The 20472-nt window shown below is 37.0% G+C and overlaps 1 protein-coding gene across 1 annotated transcript in view; it reads right to left on the bottom strand.

Annotated features, from left to right (window-relative positions):
• Positions 1-445: 445 nt before the first annotated feature.
• PDE3B (phosphodiesterase 3B) overlaps positions 446-20472 on the bottom strand; it is an 83906-nt gene continuing 63879 nt past the window's right edge. The window contains 15 exon segments of the mRNA XM_030240367.2: positions 446-2071; positions 2412-2661; positions 3942-4103; positions 4339-4542; positions 5878-6077; positions 7697-7810; positions 8539-8650; positions 10158-10292; positions 11038-11141; positions 11654-11727; positions 12277-12487; positions 12640-12746; positions 15129-15274; positions 17716-17961; positions 18579-18629. Coding sequence (XP_030096227.2) covers positions 1845-2071; positions 2412-2661; positions 3942-4103; positions 4339-4542; positions 5878-6077; positions 7697-7810; positions 8539-8650; positions 10158-10292; positions 11038-11141; positions 11654-11727; positions 12277-12487; positions 12640-12746; positions 15129-15274; positions 17716-17961; positions 18579-18629 — 2343 coding nt within the window. The 3' untranslated portion in view covers positions 446-1844.

The raw sequence follows: 20472 nt of genomic DNA, 5'->3' as shown, positions 1-20472 counted from the left end.
ATGAAAGAATCAGAATTTTTCTAGTCTTCACATGAACTGTAAGAATATATGACCAAAGAAATGTCAAATACCAGGTGTATGATCAGTAAGTGCCAGCTTCAATAGTGCAACATTTTATTAATGACAGAAATATCTGGTTTAACACTGCTCATGTTACAAAAAAACTGCAGTGACAGTGATAATGGCAGCAAAGGGGAATTTGGCACTGAAGATATAGCAAAAGCACATTTCAGTGGTCTTTTAAGTGCATCAACAAAAGGCTTATTAGTGAAAAGAGCAAAAAGAAAAAAAAACCCAAACCTTTCAGTTATTTAAACTGGCCAATGAAACAGCAGAAGGAAAATCTGTGTAAATTAGTGTAATACAGTTCACACAAGATTATCTTTTTCTTTTTCCAAGTCAATTGATGCAAACACAAATATGCTGAGACACATTTAGAAATAGCACACGTGCATCTGGGTTTTATTCAGTTCAACTACACAGCATTTAAAGGTTCAGTACTAAAAGGAGCACTTTTAAAACCAGGCTTATACCTCTGGCTTGCTTACCTGTAGCCTAATTTTTAACTTTTTTGTTTGTTTGTTTGTTTACAAATTAGACCTACAATGGTAGTGTTTCTAAAAATACATTGGGGAGGAATGTGTAAGTTTGTTATTTTAAAACTCAGCAATCTAAAATGTGGTACAGTACAGTGATTTTTATCTTGTATCAGGCTTTACACAAAGTTTCCACCTTCTGGTTTCCATATGTGTATTTCAGGATGTACATCAAACTTGAAAGCAATAAAAGCTGTGTCTGTGATGGAAAAAATGTGTGGGGCAAATTAAAATACCCATTTTGCAACAGTAGATATGTCTTTAAAAAAAAAATCTTTAATCCTCCTAAAGCTTTACATACAAAGAATAAATGAGATACGATCTTATTTCCTTAAAATTTAATATGGGAAATGGGTGCAAGATAAAAATCTGTGATGTGGTTGACTTGTTTTCAAAGTGAACCTGAGTAAGGGCAGGAAATACAACATTACTTATGAGTAAAAGAATAAAATTCCTTCATAATTTAAGTAGCTGAACAGGTTTTTAATGTTCTACCACAAAACAGCAAGGCAACAGATGAGAATGGCCTTGTATTCAATGAATTATCATGAACATCCACTGCAAACCTGAATATTTTCTGCAAAAATAAAACATCAGATTATGCACAATAATAAAAAGCATCAGAAATAGATGCACCTGGATTTTCTTTCCTCTTTTTAAACCACAAATATCAGAATTCAGCACTTGTGTCACAGTCCTTGAACAGTTGCTCTGAGATGACTACATGAAGCACACTACTGCACTAAGTAGACACCCCACAACAGGCTTGCACTGCAGCAGTAACATAGTTTTCATGTAGGCACAGACTCTTTTTCTCATTCATGTTCAAAAACAACATGAAAGAAGCAACTCAAGACAACATTAGGATTCATCCCGCGGTTCCTTGTTAGCGAAAAGTTCTTGCCACTTTGGTAATCAAAGTCACTGAATGTTTATTTTTTTTAAAAACTGCAGGTACCTCAAGGAAAAGAAGAGTTCCATACTCAGCAAGGCAGCATTATATCAGGATATTTTATACCAACTAAGGCATAAAGAACTTTGCATCAGGGTATACAATACTCAATCTCTGAATGTTCTTCCGTATTCTGCGTGTGGCGAAAGTGCATAGGAGTGGGATTCCACCAGAGCAAAGAGAATCCTCTCACAGTATTAAGGCCTTTCGATTTTATGTGAGCTGTGTCATGAGCTGAAGTCAGCACAGTGGAAAGAGCATGGGCTGTCATCACACTGGGCACCACTGGAGCTCCCTTAGCACGTCTTCTCTTCTCCCAGCTGTCGTTCATCATCTTCATCAGCTTCCTCAATAACCTGAATGTCATCTGCTTGAGGTAAAGATGAGATTTCAGTCAGCAGTTTGGCTCCTTCTGTTTTGTTTTTCTCTTCCTCTTCGATCACTTTCTTCCATATTTTGTGATTTTCACTGAGGTGGTGTATTAGCTGGCAAAATATTCGTCTACCTTTTTTCCTTTGAGCTTCTGCAAAATTACAAGCATAGTGGATTGTTTGACATTCTGAGTAATTGCATTCTACACAAACAAAACCAATGGCACATTGCTAGCAAGATGTAAATTTCAGCAAGGCACATGGATGATTATTCTGAATATTTAAACAATGGCACTGCAAAGGTTATCAAAAAGTCTCTGTTTTATATTGCAAGTCTCCTGGTAGCAACAAATTTGTTGTTAAAAGAGGAAAATTTATGAAGCAGCATAATAGCAAAATCTACAAGCTTTGTACTGCACAATTTCAGCTGTCACTGCTAGGTCTGAAGCTACTGAAGGACAGCTAAGCACCACCTGAAACACAGAAACTTACTCAAAATAAGATCATCTTCCATTTCTTCATCATCACTCTCTAACTGTGCACCATCATCATCTTCAGTGCTTTCTGCATCCTCCTCCTCTTCATCAACCCACTGCCCTGGAAGCAACCCAGCTGCGTTGTAGGAATTACAAAGGGGGCCAACTATGTGAGTGATGAAAGATTCCTGCAGTTTTGCCAGCTGGGGAGAAGAACGATCCATGAAGGGGCTTATAGGTAATCCAAGACTTGCTTCCTCATCACCCTGAGAAAGAAATGAAAAAACTTATCAGAATTTCTCACAAAATTAATTTTTAAAAACTACTTTTAATGAACCCAGTAATCTCCAGCTTCCCCACGAGGGGAAGCACAAGGAAAGGCACCGATCTCTTCTCTCCAGTGAGCAGTGGCAGGGCTCGAGGGAATGCCATAAAACTCTGTCAGGGGAGGATTAGGCTGGATATCAGGAGAAGGTTCTTCACCCAGAGAGTGGTTGGGCACTGAACAGCTCCCCAGGGCAGTGCTCACAGCACCAGCCTGACAGAGCTCAAGAAGCTTTTGGACAATGCTCTGAGGCACATGGTGTGATTTTTGGGATGTCCTGTGAAGGGGCAGGAGTTAGGCTTTGATGAGCCCTGTGGTCCCTTCCAACTCAGGATATTCTGTGGTTCCATGAACCACCACATGGATTGTATGTTTTTACTGGGGAGAAAAACTGTACAGACTAAGTGAATGAAAATGTAATTAGGCCAGTTTAAGATAAAGACACATTATGGCACAGACATGCACAGTCCATAATCCTCTCTCCAGCTCTGCTTGTGTCTGGATGGAGAACTAGTTCTACTGGAGCTGCTATTCCTCTGCCTTTACAGGATGGCTTCAGAGCAGGCAGAGACTCAACTTCAATTGCTGAGCTGATGAACAGAGAAACTGGCAGAGTAATCAGCCACAGCAAGACATGTTGGTAATGGCATCCCCTGCAAAGCCACAGGAGAATTAAATGAGCTGTAACATCCAGAGTAAAGTGGTTTGTTTTGCTGTTTTGTTGGGGATTTTCTTTCCCACCATTTTATAAATTGGAGAAGAAAAACATTGAGCAGTTGCTCATCAAAAAATCTGAGCTATAATTACTTATCTCAGCACTTCCATGAGAGCTTTAGAGCTGAACATACACTTTCAGTCTTGTGAAGTTTGAACATATTCTTTCACCTAGAAACACATCTGTGAACTCAACTTATGAAAGTGGAAGAAGTTATTTTGATTTATTAGCACCATCCTAAAGAAAGAAGCTCTCCCTGTCAAAAATCCCCTGATATCTGAAAAATGGAGAATACTGGCTGGGAGCTTGTTTTCTAACACCATGGTTAGAAACTAAAAGATCATGCTAGTAAGCTACCTGTGAAAATCAATTTTAGTATTCAAAATGAGAAGATGGAAATACCTCACTTAAAGATTTAAAACAAAGAATAAAGCTTAAACCACTGGTAAAACAAAGTATTATCTGCCCTTCATTAAAAAGAGAAAAATTACTCTTTCCATACCCACCTGCTCATAAAATTCATTGACAATGCCTTCAGTCCATTTCAGATGCAGGTCTCTGATTTTGGCTGGGCCATTGATGTCAGCCAGCTTGATGCATATTTGACAGGCCAGCAGGCGATCGTTCTCATTGCTCCATTCTATGCCACTGCTGTTCATGTCATTGACCTGGGGCAGGCACAGACATCCAGTTCAAACTATTCAGCCAGGGGTTTATTAGGCAACCTACAAACCATCTACAGCTGCTTTGTACAAAGGAAATACTCTACTTGCATTTTAATAGCTTAAACTTAAATAATATAAAACTTTCAATGCCAGTAATTAAAACTAACAATTACTGAGAAGCAGTGATGAAATCTGGATATCAAGACCAGATTAGTGCAGGCACTAAAGTGGAACAAACCTTGGCATTAAACTCTGCAAGGAAATCAAAATGCTTCTTGAGGTCTGTGGCAAGGATTGCTTCAATCACTAAGAAACGAAAGCGCTTGAACTCCACGTGATCAAGGTTCGATAAAAAGTTGTATTCTGGTCGTGACAAGAAAAGATTCCAGGCAGATGCAGCATGGTGATTTTCTAGGACTGATCTGTCATTGTAGAGAACAGCCTACAGGGAGAAAAAAAAACAAGTGAAGAATTGTAAATTACACAGGGAAGTTTTAAAGTTATCATTAAATATTCTGGAGTTTCAGGGCTAGCCAGAAACAACACTAGGTAAAAATAATAAAAGAAAAAAATATGTTTTGTCATCTAGTTTTGGGGTTAAACTGACACAAAAATTACAGATGAGGGAACCCCCCCCCCCAACTTAACAATTAGCAATGTTCTTTTTTTCTTTAAAAGTCCTTAATGATGTCTTGGTGACAGCTACATTGAGACTGTAGGCACACATACCAAAATAATTTAAGACTTTGCACAGTGTGTGTGTGGAGCAGCGTGTGTTTTATGTCACACAGTGATGTAAAAAAGAAAACAAGAAAATAAAATAAATCTAAGTATTTGCTTTTAATTCCTCTTAATTGTGTTGCAAAATCAAAAGCGACAAAACCCCCAACCCAACAAAAACAAAGAAATGAACAAAAAACCCATAACAAATAAAAAACCCCACTAGAAAAAAACCTCCAAAACACATAAGAACTGTCCTAATGGAAAATGGTGCAAATTATCACTAGTTTTCAAAGGGCTATGTTTATTACTAATGCAGAAATTTCAACTGTAAATGAGCTTACTAAAATATAAAAACAGTAGCAGATTTTACTCACAGCTTCCATGTTTATAAAAAACACCCTATAAAATCATTAATTCAATATAGATTAAAGAGAACCTGATAAAAAACTTCATTTTGCCAATGCTTTTTTGCAATTTTTCAAAGAATGCTTGTATTTTTGAGACTTGGTGATGGATGTCTGTGTAGTTTGGTGTTGTTTCTCCTTGTATGCTGTTTTCAGCAGAAATACAGAAGTGCCTACCTCCTAAACTCCCTTTGTAATAAGGAGTTGTTGAAAACTGATTAGAAAGCTCATTTTCAAAGTCTTTATCTCCTAACAAGCTGTACCATTTGGTGTTGTTACTATTATTTAAGTTTCTTGTCTGTAGCTTACTAAGAGATGGAAGTAGCCATCATAGCTGATTAGGCAGACCTAGGGCCAGCTCTCTATGAAATAACCCTTTATCCTGCACTGGTTTGTGTTGTTATTTTCAATTTTGCAAACTGAAAGTTGTTTCTGCATGCATACACAACCAGTACACACAAAACACATCAGAATTTAATAGGAAAGAAAAATAAAAATATTACACAAGTGTAGTACACGTTAATTTTCTTAAATCAGGCCTTAAATCCTTCAATCCTAAACAACTTACTTTAGAGATATAGAATAGAAAAAAATTCTTTATAATGATTTCAGACAGAAAGAAGTGATTTTCTGTGTGAAGAGGTTCCTACCTGAGGTGCATTTGTGGCCACCAGAAAAGCATTTGTCCGTCCAGGATGATCATAGTCGTGCATGGCAGCTGCTACATACAAAGCCATCAATTCCAAAGCAGGAATGTTTGATGCCAGGCAGCCATAACTGTCATCAGTAATAGGACAGCTTTTTGAAGAAGTGTAGCTGACTTGAACTGGGGCAATACCACTGGCTTCATCTATTAAAAAAAAGATTCAAAGTACAAAACCAGAATATTTTTTTAGAACAGTATTTAATACATATTTGTAATACATTATCAATGTGTATAACAGCCAGACACTGTTGCAAACACAGTATAATTATCCTTGCTGCCATGAAGCTGAATAATTGTTGGACTAATTTTCTTTTTTAAAATATTAATGATAATTTTTATAGATTAACAATTTTGAAGAACACTTGAAGTGCCATTGAGTTGCAAATTTGTAGCACTAACAGAGCATTCTATTGTTTGTCTCCAACCTGAATTTGTCCAAGAAAAAAATTAATCAGCACTTTCCTTAGTATTTCTATAATTTTCCCATTTCTTGAACTTGCAAACCTACAGGAAAACTTGGAGGAGGGCAGTGGAAACTACTGCAAAAGGAATTAACCCCATTAATTCAGAAATATTTGCATGATAAGAAGATTCACAGTTTTATTATCATCTTTCCCATGGACAAAGTCACTACTAAAAAAAAAAAAAAACAAAAAGGAAAATAAATAGCACTTATCTTATCAATGCATAGTATCAAAGAAACTCCCTTGCTTTAATAGAATAAGCAAGGATTAAAAGCCTGAAAATATTTATACTGGAAGAGTTTCCAAGCAATATGATTATAGTTTCTTATTTTAATTTTTCTTTTTTCGTAGAGGAGAATAAAATTATTGTTATCACTTTTCTCCAGTTAAGTCTCCAGTCCCAGCCCATTTAACACTTGGAGAAAGTAAAGGCAGGAGGGTTCAAGCAATAGACAGAGACAAACTTGGATAAAAAGAGAAAATCCCAGCCCTTTAAAAGCCACATGACTTGTGTCTTGTCTTTTTCTACTACACATATAAAACAGAGTTCTTGGGGAATGCTTGATTTTCATTTTTCTGAAATACAGAACATTTAGCATCTAAGTCTATGTTTACAATCTCTTTTTTATCCTTTACTTATAGGATACAATTAGGTAAAAATTACAAGTTCTAAATTTAAAAGTTTGTTCTATGAAGTCACAGACCACAAAAGCAAGCTTCACTGGAGGTACCTTCACCCAACATTTGAATTTGGAGATATTATTTCCATTTCAGGGATGCTCTTATGCAGTTATTTTTGGGCTGGTCACTTCAGAGTTTGAAAGTCTGCATGTGATACCTAACTGAAAATTCTAAAATATTAATTTTTATACTAAAGCCATTAAGGAGAACTTCAATTAAGTTAAATACTTTGGTATTTTTTCTTTGGTCAATTTAACTTTCCAATAAAGTTAAGAAATATTAGCCTAATGTATTTCAAATGCTAAAAATACCCTGACTGTGGCAGAATACAGAGGTTTCATTCAGCATAGAAAATTTATTAAGTGAACCAGTTTTCTTGGCTAACAAACTAACCATTACTCATCTACTAATTTTTCTAAAAGTCAATTGCATGATGTTTCTGAACGGTGTGTGCTTTGTGATTTTTTTTTTCTACTGCCTTTTATTAAAGTACAAAAAAAAGAAATAGTGAGTCATAAGAATAATTTGATATTTTCTTCCAGAGCAATTTGGTTTACCTGCTGTAGGTTCATTCTAACATTCTTCAGCAAAACAAAAACAGCCTGTGTGAATACACACCTATTTCAGTCTCCATGATGTGCTCATTTTGGATTTGCTGGAATCCAGGAATGGGCCGTGTGGTCAGGTACCACACTGCATGGAGAACATCCGTGGCATGGATACGATTGTGATCTGGAAATCAGCAAGATACAATTTAAAAATTGCTATCTAAAACGGCATCACATGGAATAATAAAAACAACAACAAAAAAGAAAGGTACAAAATGTATTACAGGTGAGATTTTGGTTAATTCTAAAAGGAAAAATTGAATTTTAAATGTTAGTGGTAGATAGATGGATCACTGAACATTTTTAGGAAGGCAGTTAGATAAACAAACAGTGTCTATGTACAATTCATCCTACCTGGGCCTCAGGAAGGGATTAAATGGCCTTTTAAATCAATAATGGTGAGAAATAAGCGTGGCCTGCAGTCTGATACCTACAAGCACCCGGGCTGGGCAAACATCTGTGGAGTGGGGAAGTGTGGTTTTTGTTTTGTTTTCCAATACATTTTGCTGCCCTGCACAGCAAGGTGAATAACTACCACCAAAATTCGCTATTTTATTTTCATTTTGTTAAGGACCTCACCCAAATTTCTGTTAAATCAGCAACTGTTCTCCCATTGACTTCAGTGTGTTTGATTCAACCACTAATTCAAATTCTCCAAGATTATCTTCAAACTCCAAACGAACAAATTCAGTTGTGGCATCCACCCACTTTGTCCTGCAATTCTCTAGACCAGTTCTAATCTCTGTCAAGTGCATTCACCAAAAACACACTAAGCAGCCCAGAAATACAAACTCCCACACCAAAGGAGAGCCACTGATATCAAAATTCCATGTGAAACCAGGGAGCACTCACAGGGAATATCCCGGTAGCCATTTTCCAGCGCACAGAAGTAATTCATAAATTCTTGAGTGGGGATTTTGAAAATTTCAAACAAGCCAGTGTCTTGAAACAAGGTATATGTAACCTAAACAAAGATTAAAATGTTTTAAAAATATTTAAAAAATATAAAAATAGCTTTAAAAAATAGCTTTAAAAATATTCTTGTTTTTAAAATTGTACTTGTTGACAGACACGGAAATCACTGAAATTCCACTAAAGAGTTATTGGAATGCTATTGTCATAGAGATATATTTAATACATTTTTAGCACAAAAATGTGTATTTTTATGATCCTCTCAATAAATACTAATAAAAGCTATTATTTCATTACTGATAATTCTATGCACAACTGGTTTCTAATAATATACCCCAGCATTTTTCAGAAGGCTAAATAAGCCATGCTTTATTCCATTAGTGACCTAAAAAGAAGAAATTTTTATTCAGACTTATTATTCAAAGCTTCAAATTATTTAATTATAACAGCAAACTCATTAATAATAAAAGAAAACAAAGAGAAACAAACAACACCAGCCCCCCAATACATTCAAAACCTGTGGGGTTTTTTTGATACTTTGGCAAAGAGAGCCTATTTCCTGTATTTATTATGATTTCTCTTGAGTGTTTTTAACAAAACTAGCTGGTAAATGAAGAAGTATTTCAAAAAGGTACTCAGAACTTCCATACATGTATATAGACCATATATCATTATTTACATGTAGAACTTAGTGTACTTCAAAGGCTGATTTCCCCCCCACACCCAAGGCTGCAAATACTTTAAAAAAATGTTTAAAACAAGTCACTGCCACTCATTTTTGTAACTTTTTTTTCCTAGACACAGGAGAGGAACAAGAAGTTCTGAAGTGTGGGAGGTGCTCAGAGGAACAGGAGCTGCAAAATTAGGGGACATCACTCCAGGATGGAAAACTAAGATCCTGGAAATAAAACTGTTCAGTGGTCAGATCAGAAGCTCCATGGTTGCTAAATCCACTCTAAAGAAAGAGGCAGAAGCTTCCAGATGACCTTGATGAATGGGAAAAGTGGGGAAGAGCAAACAGGATCCTGTTCTTGCACCTGCCAGCAGGGTTGGCTTCAGCAAACATGAAAATGCACAGAAATAAATCAGAAAGAGATAAAAGGGATACTAAGTGCAGAAAGCAGAATGGAAAAAAAACTCCATTGTTTATAGGATCAAGAGGAAAAAGGCTGCTGAAAAGATCACTTTTCTTCCCCCACAGGTGGGGCAGAAATATTTTACTGAAATAGAGAAAAAAGCAATGGTTGCCAAACAGAGTAGTAATTCTGAAAGCAGGAGATAATTCTGCACAGGAAATGGCAGGCTATGGCAAAACCTCGTCAGTGTGAGTTTAACCTATTTACTTTGAGAATAAAATTCAGAAAATCTGGAGCATGTTCTCTAGAGATTTATGGTTTACAATGACATGGAGTACATGAGAAGCCATATTCCTGCTTTTGAAGGTATTCACATAAATGTAATTTCAAGTATTCACATGAAAGTTGACTGCAAAACTTCTTCATGGTTTAAACAAAGGACAGCTTTACCTACCCTCCCTCATATAATAAAGGACAACAAACCTGGCTGAGGATCCTTCCAGACTGATCTCCCATTTCTTTTACAAGGTCAAAAACTTGGAAATTCCAATTGCTCATCTTCTCCATTAGTGAATCATGGTCTAATAACATTGTTTCTAATGTAGAACTCTGTTCCACCTGTATGAGATTAAGATACTTTATCATCTCTAAAATAACAATGAAAACTAATTTATCAGTTGTGTTGGCAAAAAAAGCCTTGAAAAGGATAAATCATTACTGAATTTATTGAATGGAGCTGCAACTATGGCTATGAGAAAATCATAAATCAATATCACAAATAGCACACTTAAAGGCTTGAGTTTTCCTGTTTTGGGCAGCAGATTCTGGGGCTGTCTGAGATGGTGCTAAATTTTCCTTCTTATTTAATTTTAGACAAGATGAGTTAATAAAGAAAGCAAAAATATGCATGGGCTAAAACCAAAGATTTACTGAGCTTTAAGAATAGGTTAATTGGACCTATTTTAAAGTTGTAAAAACACTTGATGCATAAACCCAAAATGTTAATAGCACTGTATTGGACATTCATTTGGGTGTCTCGCTGCCACTGCTGCATCTTTCACAAAGTTCCAAAAGAAAATATTAGCCAGTGTTTGAGCACACTCTCTCAACATTAAATCTACACAAATCAATATTGATCAACAAAATCAATCCAACCACAAGCTTTCTTGTCATTTGCTAGTGACATTTATGCAAGATAAACAATTGTTAAACAAAAATTTGAATTCCGACCATGCACCATAACCCATCAGAAATTGCTATTTTAGCAACATAAAGGCCTCTTCACAGCAAGTTGGAAATGCTAAAGAAATAGTGAATTGAGAAAAGTTATTGCAGGGGGGTTTTTTGGCAATTACATGCTTACAAGCAGTGTATTTTGTGTTTGATCGATCATTTCCTTCCTTTCATCTTTCCTCTTCTCTGTATGGTGGAAAGATTCTTTGGAGACATTAGCACTTGCAATTTCACCTTAAAGAAAACACACAGAGAAATACTTTAGCAGTAACTGATTTGTAAATTTTTAAACTGATTTTAACTGATTTTAACTCATTTTTTTATGGATTTGTCACAGAAATAGAAGTAATAGCTTGTTTCTAAACCATTTTATTTAGGAAATATGCAAAAAAGTCATTGAGGACAAAATTAGACAAAACCTATCTGAAGATTAAGAAAAGCTATAAGCATAGCTTCTATTAAAAAAAAAAAAGTGGTTAGTTTAGTTTAGTTAGTAAAGCACTTGTTTGATACATGGAGTACAGAACTATAAAGGTATTAGTGGAAGCCTCTTTTAAAATCTTTATTATGAAGCAGGCAATATTTCATCTTATTTTGATTTTTCTAAAACACAAAACAAAGTAAAATGCATACATAGGCTAAAATACAGGAAAAATTATGTAGAAATAGTAAAATTTTAATTTAACTGCCTTGGGAAAAAAAAGCAGCGAGTTGATATCAAGTATTTGTCAATTTTGAAATCCCACCTGATTTTCTGTCTCTGTATTCCACAAAGTCTGGTTCTGGTATTGGAACAGGCTTGAGTATCTGACGTCCACAGCTTACAGAATACATGAAAAATATTTACAACATTCAGTAACTTTCTTCTTTTGCTACTGCTGTCTTCTACTGAAAAATATCTGCAGATTACTTTTTTTAAGAAGGCTTGTAAAGGTTCCTTCAATAACTGACCTGAGTATTTTCTCCTAAATTTGGCACACATAGATTTAGTCTGTCCTTGGATAATAATCAATCATCTCCCCCAGACTTAGACCCCTGAATTATTAAAGTAGAGCTCATAACTAAGGAAGTATTCAGAAACACAGAATCCAATTCCCAGGTAAGAAACCATCCTTTTCTAAAATTCCACAGAATATTGTTCCTCTGCAATAACAGCTGCTGAGAAGGATGGGCCATGTCAAAGCAGCAACATACATCCAGCATCCTTTATTCTCCCCTGGATAACACAGTTACAGATTATGATGATATTTATGCCCTTTTTTAATCCTAGTAGGGGCACAGGTCTTGATTTTGTTTGTTTGTTTTTATTTTAACTGCATTCTTTTCAACCCATATGAAGCGACTGAAATTATAACAGAGTTTACAGTACCTGCTACACATATAACCTACAGGTGTTTTAACTGGCTGCTGAAAATCTGGAGAGCTGGGTGTGTGTCCTGGGGGCTTGTGGATATTAATGCTTGGTTTTGTGAGGAAATCAGCAGTGTCAGGGAACTCCACAGGTGACCAGTTGCTGAAAGCTCCACCGGAGACAGATCCATGGCTCGGTGAGCCCACGGGACTCAGGCCAGGAGAAGCACCTTCCAAAACAAACATGACATGGGGTCCAGATGACAATAAAGTCATTGCTGTTTACAAAGAGAGGGTTTAAACAACCAGGGACACGCTGAAGTTATTTTAGTGCTTTGTTTACATGTGCCATCCTGTTACTGTATAAATGGCATGATCCTACCTGCTCGTCTGGGAGCCATGTGATGAGCCAAGGTCACAGAGGATGATCTTTGCTTTGGTATTGTCAGCAAGTTTGCACCAAAAGACCCGTTTGAGTGAGATCCTTGGCTGAGAAGAAAACAGTAAGGATTGGTTTTTAGCTTTGTTTCTTATCTTCTCTTCTGCTTTTATTAAATAAAATGATTCTAAAATAGCTATACTGCCCTGTGACAGGTCCCCCACCATTCAAGAATACTACAAAGCTGTCAAATTCAATACCAGCTAGAAAATATATGTCAATTACATGAAATAAAAACTGCTTTGTGCTGACAGAAAGCAACAAAAAACTTTACACATCCTAAAATGATGCAGTAAATATACTCAGATTATGTGTGACAGGTTTTAGTTTCTAACATGCTACTTCCCTTGAACATTTGAAGCAGGCTATTTCCTAAAAGGATCACTTGGAAACACAATTAAAACCTTACACAGCCACGCATATTTTGCATATTCATTTAGGTGTTTTATTTATTATAAACTTAGAACTGAAGCTGTTTTTGACATCAAAGTGTGTTTTGCTTCACTGGCCAAGTCCTTAAACTCAATTGCTCAACCCTGCCATCTTCTGTTCCATACAGAAACTTCACTCCATGATTTAAAATTTTATTTCCTTCAGGGAACAAAAGTGCAATTAAAAATAACTGCATGTGTTTACTTCAAAGTGAAAACAGTTAATGTAAAACTCTTTTTCTTCAGGAGGGGAATATAGTATTTACCACAACAGATTTAATCTTTCTTAAGCTGATGGCAAAAAAAGTCCAATACAGAAATAATACTTGATCTCCCACCACTAGTTTAAATACATGAATATGAAAAATGAGTGCAAGAATAAACATGGATGTATTTCTGTGTATCTCCAACTACTGGAAAGGGTCCAGTGGAGGCCATAAGATGATGAGGGATCTGGAGCATCTCCCATATAAGGAGAGGCTGCAGGAGCTGGGCCTGGTTAGTTGAGAGAAGGCTGAGAGGGGATTTCATTAATGTATATAAATATCTCACGGGAGGGCTAAGAGGATGGTGCCAGACACTTCTCAGTGCTGCCCAGCAAGAGGGGGAGGAGCAATGGCCATAAACTAAAACAAGAGAAGCTTCACCTCAACATGAGGAAGAACTTCACATTTTGAGCTTGTGTTTGAAAGAGAAACCAAGTCAAAAATCTGCATACAAATAAAAGAGAAGAGCTGCTTTTGAATAGTAAGCAAAGTGAGGAAGCCCTCTATAAACACACACTGAGACTGCAGCAGGAGGGCTGAGCCTCAAATTGAAACCTCATGGTTGCTAAGGTTAAAGGAATTTCTCTGGTCCCTGGTTATTTCCAGGGGATACAACTGGGGAGGTTCATCCGGACACCAGCAACCAGGTCAGCATGAAAATTCAATCTTTTAATGACCACTTCTACCACTATTAGAATCTTCAATTGTACTTCATACACAAACCAAAATTGAGTTCAACAATGTAAAAACTTGAAGATCATCTTTTATTCAAGGGGGGGAAAAAACACTGAAAGGGACAAATTATTCAAGTGGTTCACTTGAATATTAAATATAATGCTGATAAGTAAATTCTTGGACATGTTTATATAAATTCCCATCTACTACTAATAACTACCAGTTATCTGCATAATTCACATTTTCTTTTTTAAAAATGCATGTTATACTTTCCTTATGACCTATATAGAACCATTTAAAGGAAAAAAACAAATAAAAAAACCTAACCAAGTAAAAAACCCAAATAAACATCCAAACAAAAAAAACAAAACCCAGAAAACAAGAAAAGCAAAACCACACACACTTTTACAGCTTTCAGAAGCAAAGGCATACTCATTTATACATTCAAATAAAATTAAATGTGTGAATTTTCACTAATATACAACATTATACAAAAAGGAAAAAAAACCATTCATCTTAATCCTAATTCAGAATGTTATCTTAATTCTGGAAATAAAAGCTCTATTTGCAGCATATTTTCCAACAAGTAGAGAAGAGATTACTACCTTAATGTATCTTACACCTTGCTTGATGACTGGAGGAATAATAAACATTATAATGCCCACAACAGCAGCTACCAACCACTAGAAAATTGTCTCACCTTTTAAATTCTGCACGGGTATATTGAAGTTGGCAAGTGATACAAATATTAAACAAGAAGAAGGAGGCAGAGACTAGTTAGAGGCTAGTTTGTTTTGCAATCATGTATGCTGGACTTTTCTTTCATTTCCTACTGAAGCTTATATCAAGGCCTACCTACTATGACAGAGCACACTATTTAACCTCAGAACAATCTGATTCCTGCTTAAGATCAACCTGAGTTACACAGCATAGTACACCACTAACTTTTCCAGTTTATGCTGGCAGAATTTGGATCTTAATTCACAAGACTTTACATCCAATTCTTCTGCTGCCAGGTTCCAGCATTATCATTGCCCTGGAAATGCTGTTCAGTGCTTACCTGGGTGTGTTATATTCCTGATGGGATCTCTTGCTAATGCTACTCCTTTCCCATCTGGATGATGTTGATTCCATAGATGACAAGCCAGAAACTCCTGAGGATCGTCTCAGCTGTGGGGTTGGCAGGCTGCTCCTGCTACTTAATCCCTGTTGAGTAATTTGACTGTGGTTAAAATCCATGGAAGTAAAAGCAGATGTTAAATTTTTATTTATTGTTTGTAAGGGCTATTTATTGCTAATATTTATAGCCAAACAGCTGATGTGGTACCTTACCACAGGTATGGTCTCTTACTCCAGGTGGGGGTCTCCCAAGGGCAGCAAGGCCAGGAGGTAAGAGAAGTGCACACTCTGGGGTTTGCCTAGACAACTTTTACTTGCCTTGCCTGTGAAATCTGTTAAAATCATGACTGCTAATAACAGCAGAAACACACCCATCTGGAAAACATTCTACTGTCACACACTGGGAGAGCTGGGGACAGTTCTAGGGACAGTCCTGATGGAAGTGGAAAGTGTTTTTGTTGCAGAGCAGCCTTGCAATGTTTTTTGTCTCATATTTAATTTTTTTTTTCTGAACACTGGGCAGGTCACACTTCCAAGAAACCCAAGGGGAAGGGTTAGCATTAGCTAAGCAGTTATGACTAGCCCAAGATCTGAAGCCCAGTCACACTCTTTTCCCTGTTTTTAATTCCTTTCCTAGAGAGGAGAACAGGCAGCTCACCACTGAATCATGGAATGGTCTGTGTTGGAAGGGACCTTAAAGATCCTGAATTTCCAACCCACCATGCCATGAACAAGGACACCTTTCCCTAGACCAGATTGCTGACAGCCCCACCCAGCCTGGCCTAATACCCAACCTAACCCTGCCCTCTTCCAGTTTGGAGCCACTCTCCCTGTCCTGTCACTACATGCTTGTGTAAATTCCCTCTCCACCTTTCCTACAGGCTCCCTTCAGGTACTGGAAAGCCACAATTAGGTCACCCCAAAGCCTTCTCTTCTCCAGGCTGAACAATCACAGTTCTCTCAAACATTCCTTGGAGGAGAGGTGCTTCAACCCTCTAATCAACTTGATGACCCCCTAATCAGCTTGAAAATTATAACTGAACACACTTTGGAAGCTACTCAGGGAAGAGGAATAAAGATGTACATAATCCACAGCAAAAAAATATGGAGGAGACCTTTTATATTCCAAGTTACTCTTATTCCAAGAGTGGGAACTTTTCAAAATCATCCATTTTGAAGAAATACTTTCATAATATTTTCTTAGCTGTGTTTTAGCCTGGAATTTTTTCTCATATATCTGTTTTTTGAAAGCAAAAGGAATCCTTCTCTTGCAGTAACATACATAGCCCAATATTTGGGCTTACTCTTAGACATACCAAAGCCAAAGAATTACTGAATGATTGTGGCAAGCACTAGGAAAATTTCTATACAGAAAATCCCCAGAACTTGAAGGAAAAGTTCCTTTTTAGGAAGGAGAAAAAGAGAGCAGCTGCAAAACACCATAATATTTCAATCTCACATACTCTTTATAACTGGTCTCCAGAAATGAATATTTTTCATCTCACACTATTTTGACTAGCTACAAAGAAATTTTAAAAATCAAAATGTGTGCCAATCCTTAGCTGCTTTTAAAGAAATCCACAAGAAAAACATGCTGAATGACTGTGATCCCTGCCCAACTGGTTTCTGCAGGCATCCATGTGACAGTACAAGGAATTTCAAACTGCAGTAGTTCTGCAGGACCTGCCACAGAGTAACCTGTAGACACTGAGTTTTTCTCCCAAAAATATGGTTCCCAGCAGATACTTCACAGGCTGAATCAGGCTGCAAAATACTAAGCCAACCAGATGATCAGTTTGGACCAAGTTTCCCACTTTTTGGAAATGTAAATAACTACAGGGCATGTCCCAGAGCAGCCTCCACAACAAAGAGCCTCAAGCTGTCAATCCTGGGCTGGAAATATTAGCTCTGGTGCTCTGCAGCTGAGTTTTTTTCCCACCACATTCTTTAGCATTCCATATAGTAACTACACTCTTGCTTTCACTTATTAACCCTGAGTAATGGAGAAGTGACAGTAGATTTTATACTGGTCTCATAAAGGGATTTGCTGAAGAAAAAGAAGGGATACTTTTCATCTTACATAGCTGATTTGCTTCTGTGTGATGGCTGGTTGGCTGTCCACAAGAGTAAATTTCTCGGGGAAAAAAGGCCAATGAAAAAGCCACACTGACAGCAATGGTTAGATAAAGAATGTAGAAGAATCAAGAACAGCCCTGTTTGTCCCATATCATGAGACTATAACACCTTCAGTTTATATTTGCTGTTCTTTTGAGGAATGTTGTGGTCAGGGTGCAGACCAGTGCTGGTACTGTCTGCCCATCAGCCACTTGAATTTGCATTTTAGTACTTCTCTCCACTTCATTCAATGTGTTTTCACAGCTGCTCCCTTTTGACCTCAAACATTGTCCCCAGGTACTCACTAGAGACCTGCTGTGCATACAGGAGCATTGCCTCTAGAAGAACTTTCCTTTGTCTATTCTTTTCTTTAATTGCAACACACACATGAATGAAAATAAAAGCTGTCAGACCTTGAGCAGCTTCCGGTCTTTTTCAGCAGGATCTTCTATTTCAGGACAGGGGAAGAAACCAGGGAAGGGGGTGAATGGGCTGGCCTTTGGCCTGCATGCTCCTGAGAAAGCACCAATGAGGCTGTGAATGCTTCGAAGGGAAGAGATGACATGTGGGGGGAGGCATGGGTCAGCCAGGAGCTCCGCGAGCAGGTTCCGAGCCTCGTTCAGCACCGAGAGATCGGCTCCGCTCCCACTGCCAGCGCTCTGGAATAGATGGAAATGCTGCAAACTGGTACCATGCCCAAACACTTCATGGTATTCTTTGTTTAAAGTATCTTGTGCATTGCAAAAATAAATTTTTTTAAAAATCAATGCAACGTAATTTCTTTTAGAGAAAACAGACATTCAGACAGCAGTGTCTGCAGGTTTGTGTCACACACTAAAAAGTAATTCACAATTCAACATTAGCTTCCAGCTTTCTTTTGTCTGTTTGAAATCTGTTGGCAATTTTTAAATCTCTATTTTCATTACTTTGTCTCAGCATTAAGCTTACTATTCTTTCTCTTCCAACAATATCAACAAATTTTGGCAGTCAAACTGACAGAGGTACAATTTCCACAACCTCATAATTTTTATTAACCCTGATTCTACTGAAAGAAGTTATAAAAAATTTATCCAAACAAAAGTGATTCCTTTTAATTTTGCATAATTCTCCGAACAGGAACAAGAAGAGCTTACTACAATATAAGAGACAGAGGGAAACAATAGGCAAATCCAGCATCAACAGAAGAACTGAAATTTGACAGTTTGAACAGTTTTGAAATCTGTACTCAATCACATTTCACAAAAAAAAAATACAATTAAATTCATAATTTACAGACCTGGTAATAGGGCTTGTACCATTGCTTCAAATCCCAATCCCAAAGTATCATCTGCAAAGATAAAAAAAAAGGAGAAAAGAAAAGATTAATAAAAAGGTAATGTGTTAATGGTAATTAATGGTTAAAGGTAATTAATAAAACATGATGTGTTAACGTGGAGAAACAACAATGGTTGTTTAACATAAATTTTAGTTGTGTGATACAATGGGAAATGTTTCCCCCTTTGTTTTTTTCATATTTAATTTGGGCCATATCTTCAGCTAATGCTACCCAGCAAGAGCCCTAAAGAAGAGTTTAAAGAAATTGCATGCAACAGAGATATCGTGATGACAGAATAATATGGCCTTATTTCAGTTTTTTTGGATTGCTTATAAATCATTCAACATAAACATTAAATTCGATGGTGATGCTGCTTTCCTGCTCCTATTCACTTCAACATACAAAAACAAATCTAGCCTAAAACCTCCAAAATATTTTTTCTTTCAGAATCATTCAAACAGAAGCAATTTTTTGTAAATACAATGAAGAAAGCATTACATCAGATCATGTACTTTTAAAGAGGGCAAAAATCTCGCCAAAGAGAGGTTAAAAATTGGTATTTTTAAAAAGATTTTCTTGCAGGAGGTTTTCTTAGGCTTTGCTTGAACATGGCTACAAAACCCCATGCTCTGAATAATCTCACTAAACCCACCAAACCCACAAAAGAACGTCAGCAACACAATCTGAAGATGCTATCAGCTTCAAGTACGTCAACAGCACTCACTTAATTTGTCTTTTATACTGACAAAAAATGAAAACAACATACAAGAAATGAAATTCAGATGTCTGTTCTGTTTCAAAAGCTTTCAGTCTTCATGACTTCTCGACAGATTCTAATTATTCTTTGATAAATTAATCCATTTGCAAAATGTGTATTCACAAATTAAACATAGCTTTTCACTCTTTTACATCGCTACAGAGCACAAATAACATGCCAATACCCAACTTGGTAATTAACATTTTGCAATCCTGGGAGCTCTTCTGCTTATTTTTACAGGTGAGAACTAGGTATGTTTCTGTTCCGCTGGCACTAACAACACTTCCATGGAGAAAGCACAATGTTCCATTCTGGTGCTTGTCCAGAGGAAGGTGCAGAAAGTGTCAAGAAAAACCCCACAGGTGGGGACGTGTCAGCAGTGCCCAGGCAAGGGAGGCACTTAAAGGCTCTTCTTCTCTTCAGCTGTCTTCACAGAGATGCCACTAAACTGTGTTTAAAGTAAATAGTTATGACATCTGCTTGCTAGGAAAACTGAAGAGATCTACCATGAAGCATGTGCTTGAACTGGGAGTAAGTTGTGCTCCATCAGAAAATCATACTGGGTAATACTGGGTAAAGCAAGCAGATCAAAATCAAGAATTAAGAATTTAGGTATTTGAGAGTTTGGGGGATTTTTTTAAGTGAGTAATCTAGCTACCATGTATTTTTCTTTTTTTTTTTTTTTTAACTGTCACTGACAAACAGTAAGATAATGACCAACATTCTGTGGCCATACCCATTTTGCCACGATGCTTTTGGTTTTAGCAACATCTCGCCAGGCTGAGTTGTTTCTTTTCATTTGTTTGTTTGTTTGTTTGAGTGGTTTTATTCCATTTTCTTCATTGCGAAGCCTCTCTTTCTAGACGGACATTTCCTTACTGTATTGAACACGAGCAAATCTTTTGGTTTCATTCTGTCCCCGCACACAGAGACTGCATTAATCTGCTTCATTAACTTTTGCCTCAATCAGCAGCAGAGATCAGCTGTCCACATGGGTTTTGTTAGTTGTATTAGTAACCTTTGATACTAATGGGCCACAGAGTTGCGTCAGCTCGCTCGTAATCGTGCAGCCTCCATTAGGGGACACAAAAGAGGTTT

The sequence above is a fragment of the Serinus canaria genome, chromosome 5 (assembly GCF_022539315.1).
Source record: "Serinus canaria isolate serCan28SL12 chromosome 5, serCan2020, whole genome shotgun sequence".
Lineage (NCBI taxonomy): Eukaryota > Metazoa > Chordata > Aves > Passeriformes > Fringillidae > Serinus > Serinus canaria.
This window is presented reverse-complemented; position numbering and strand designations above follow the sequence as displayed.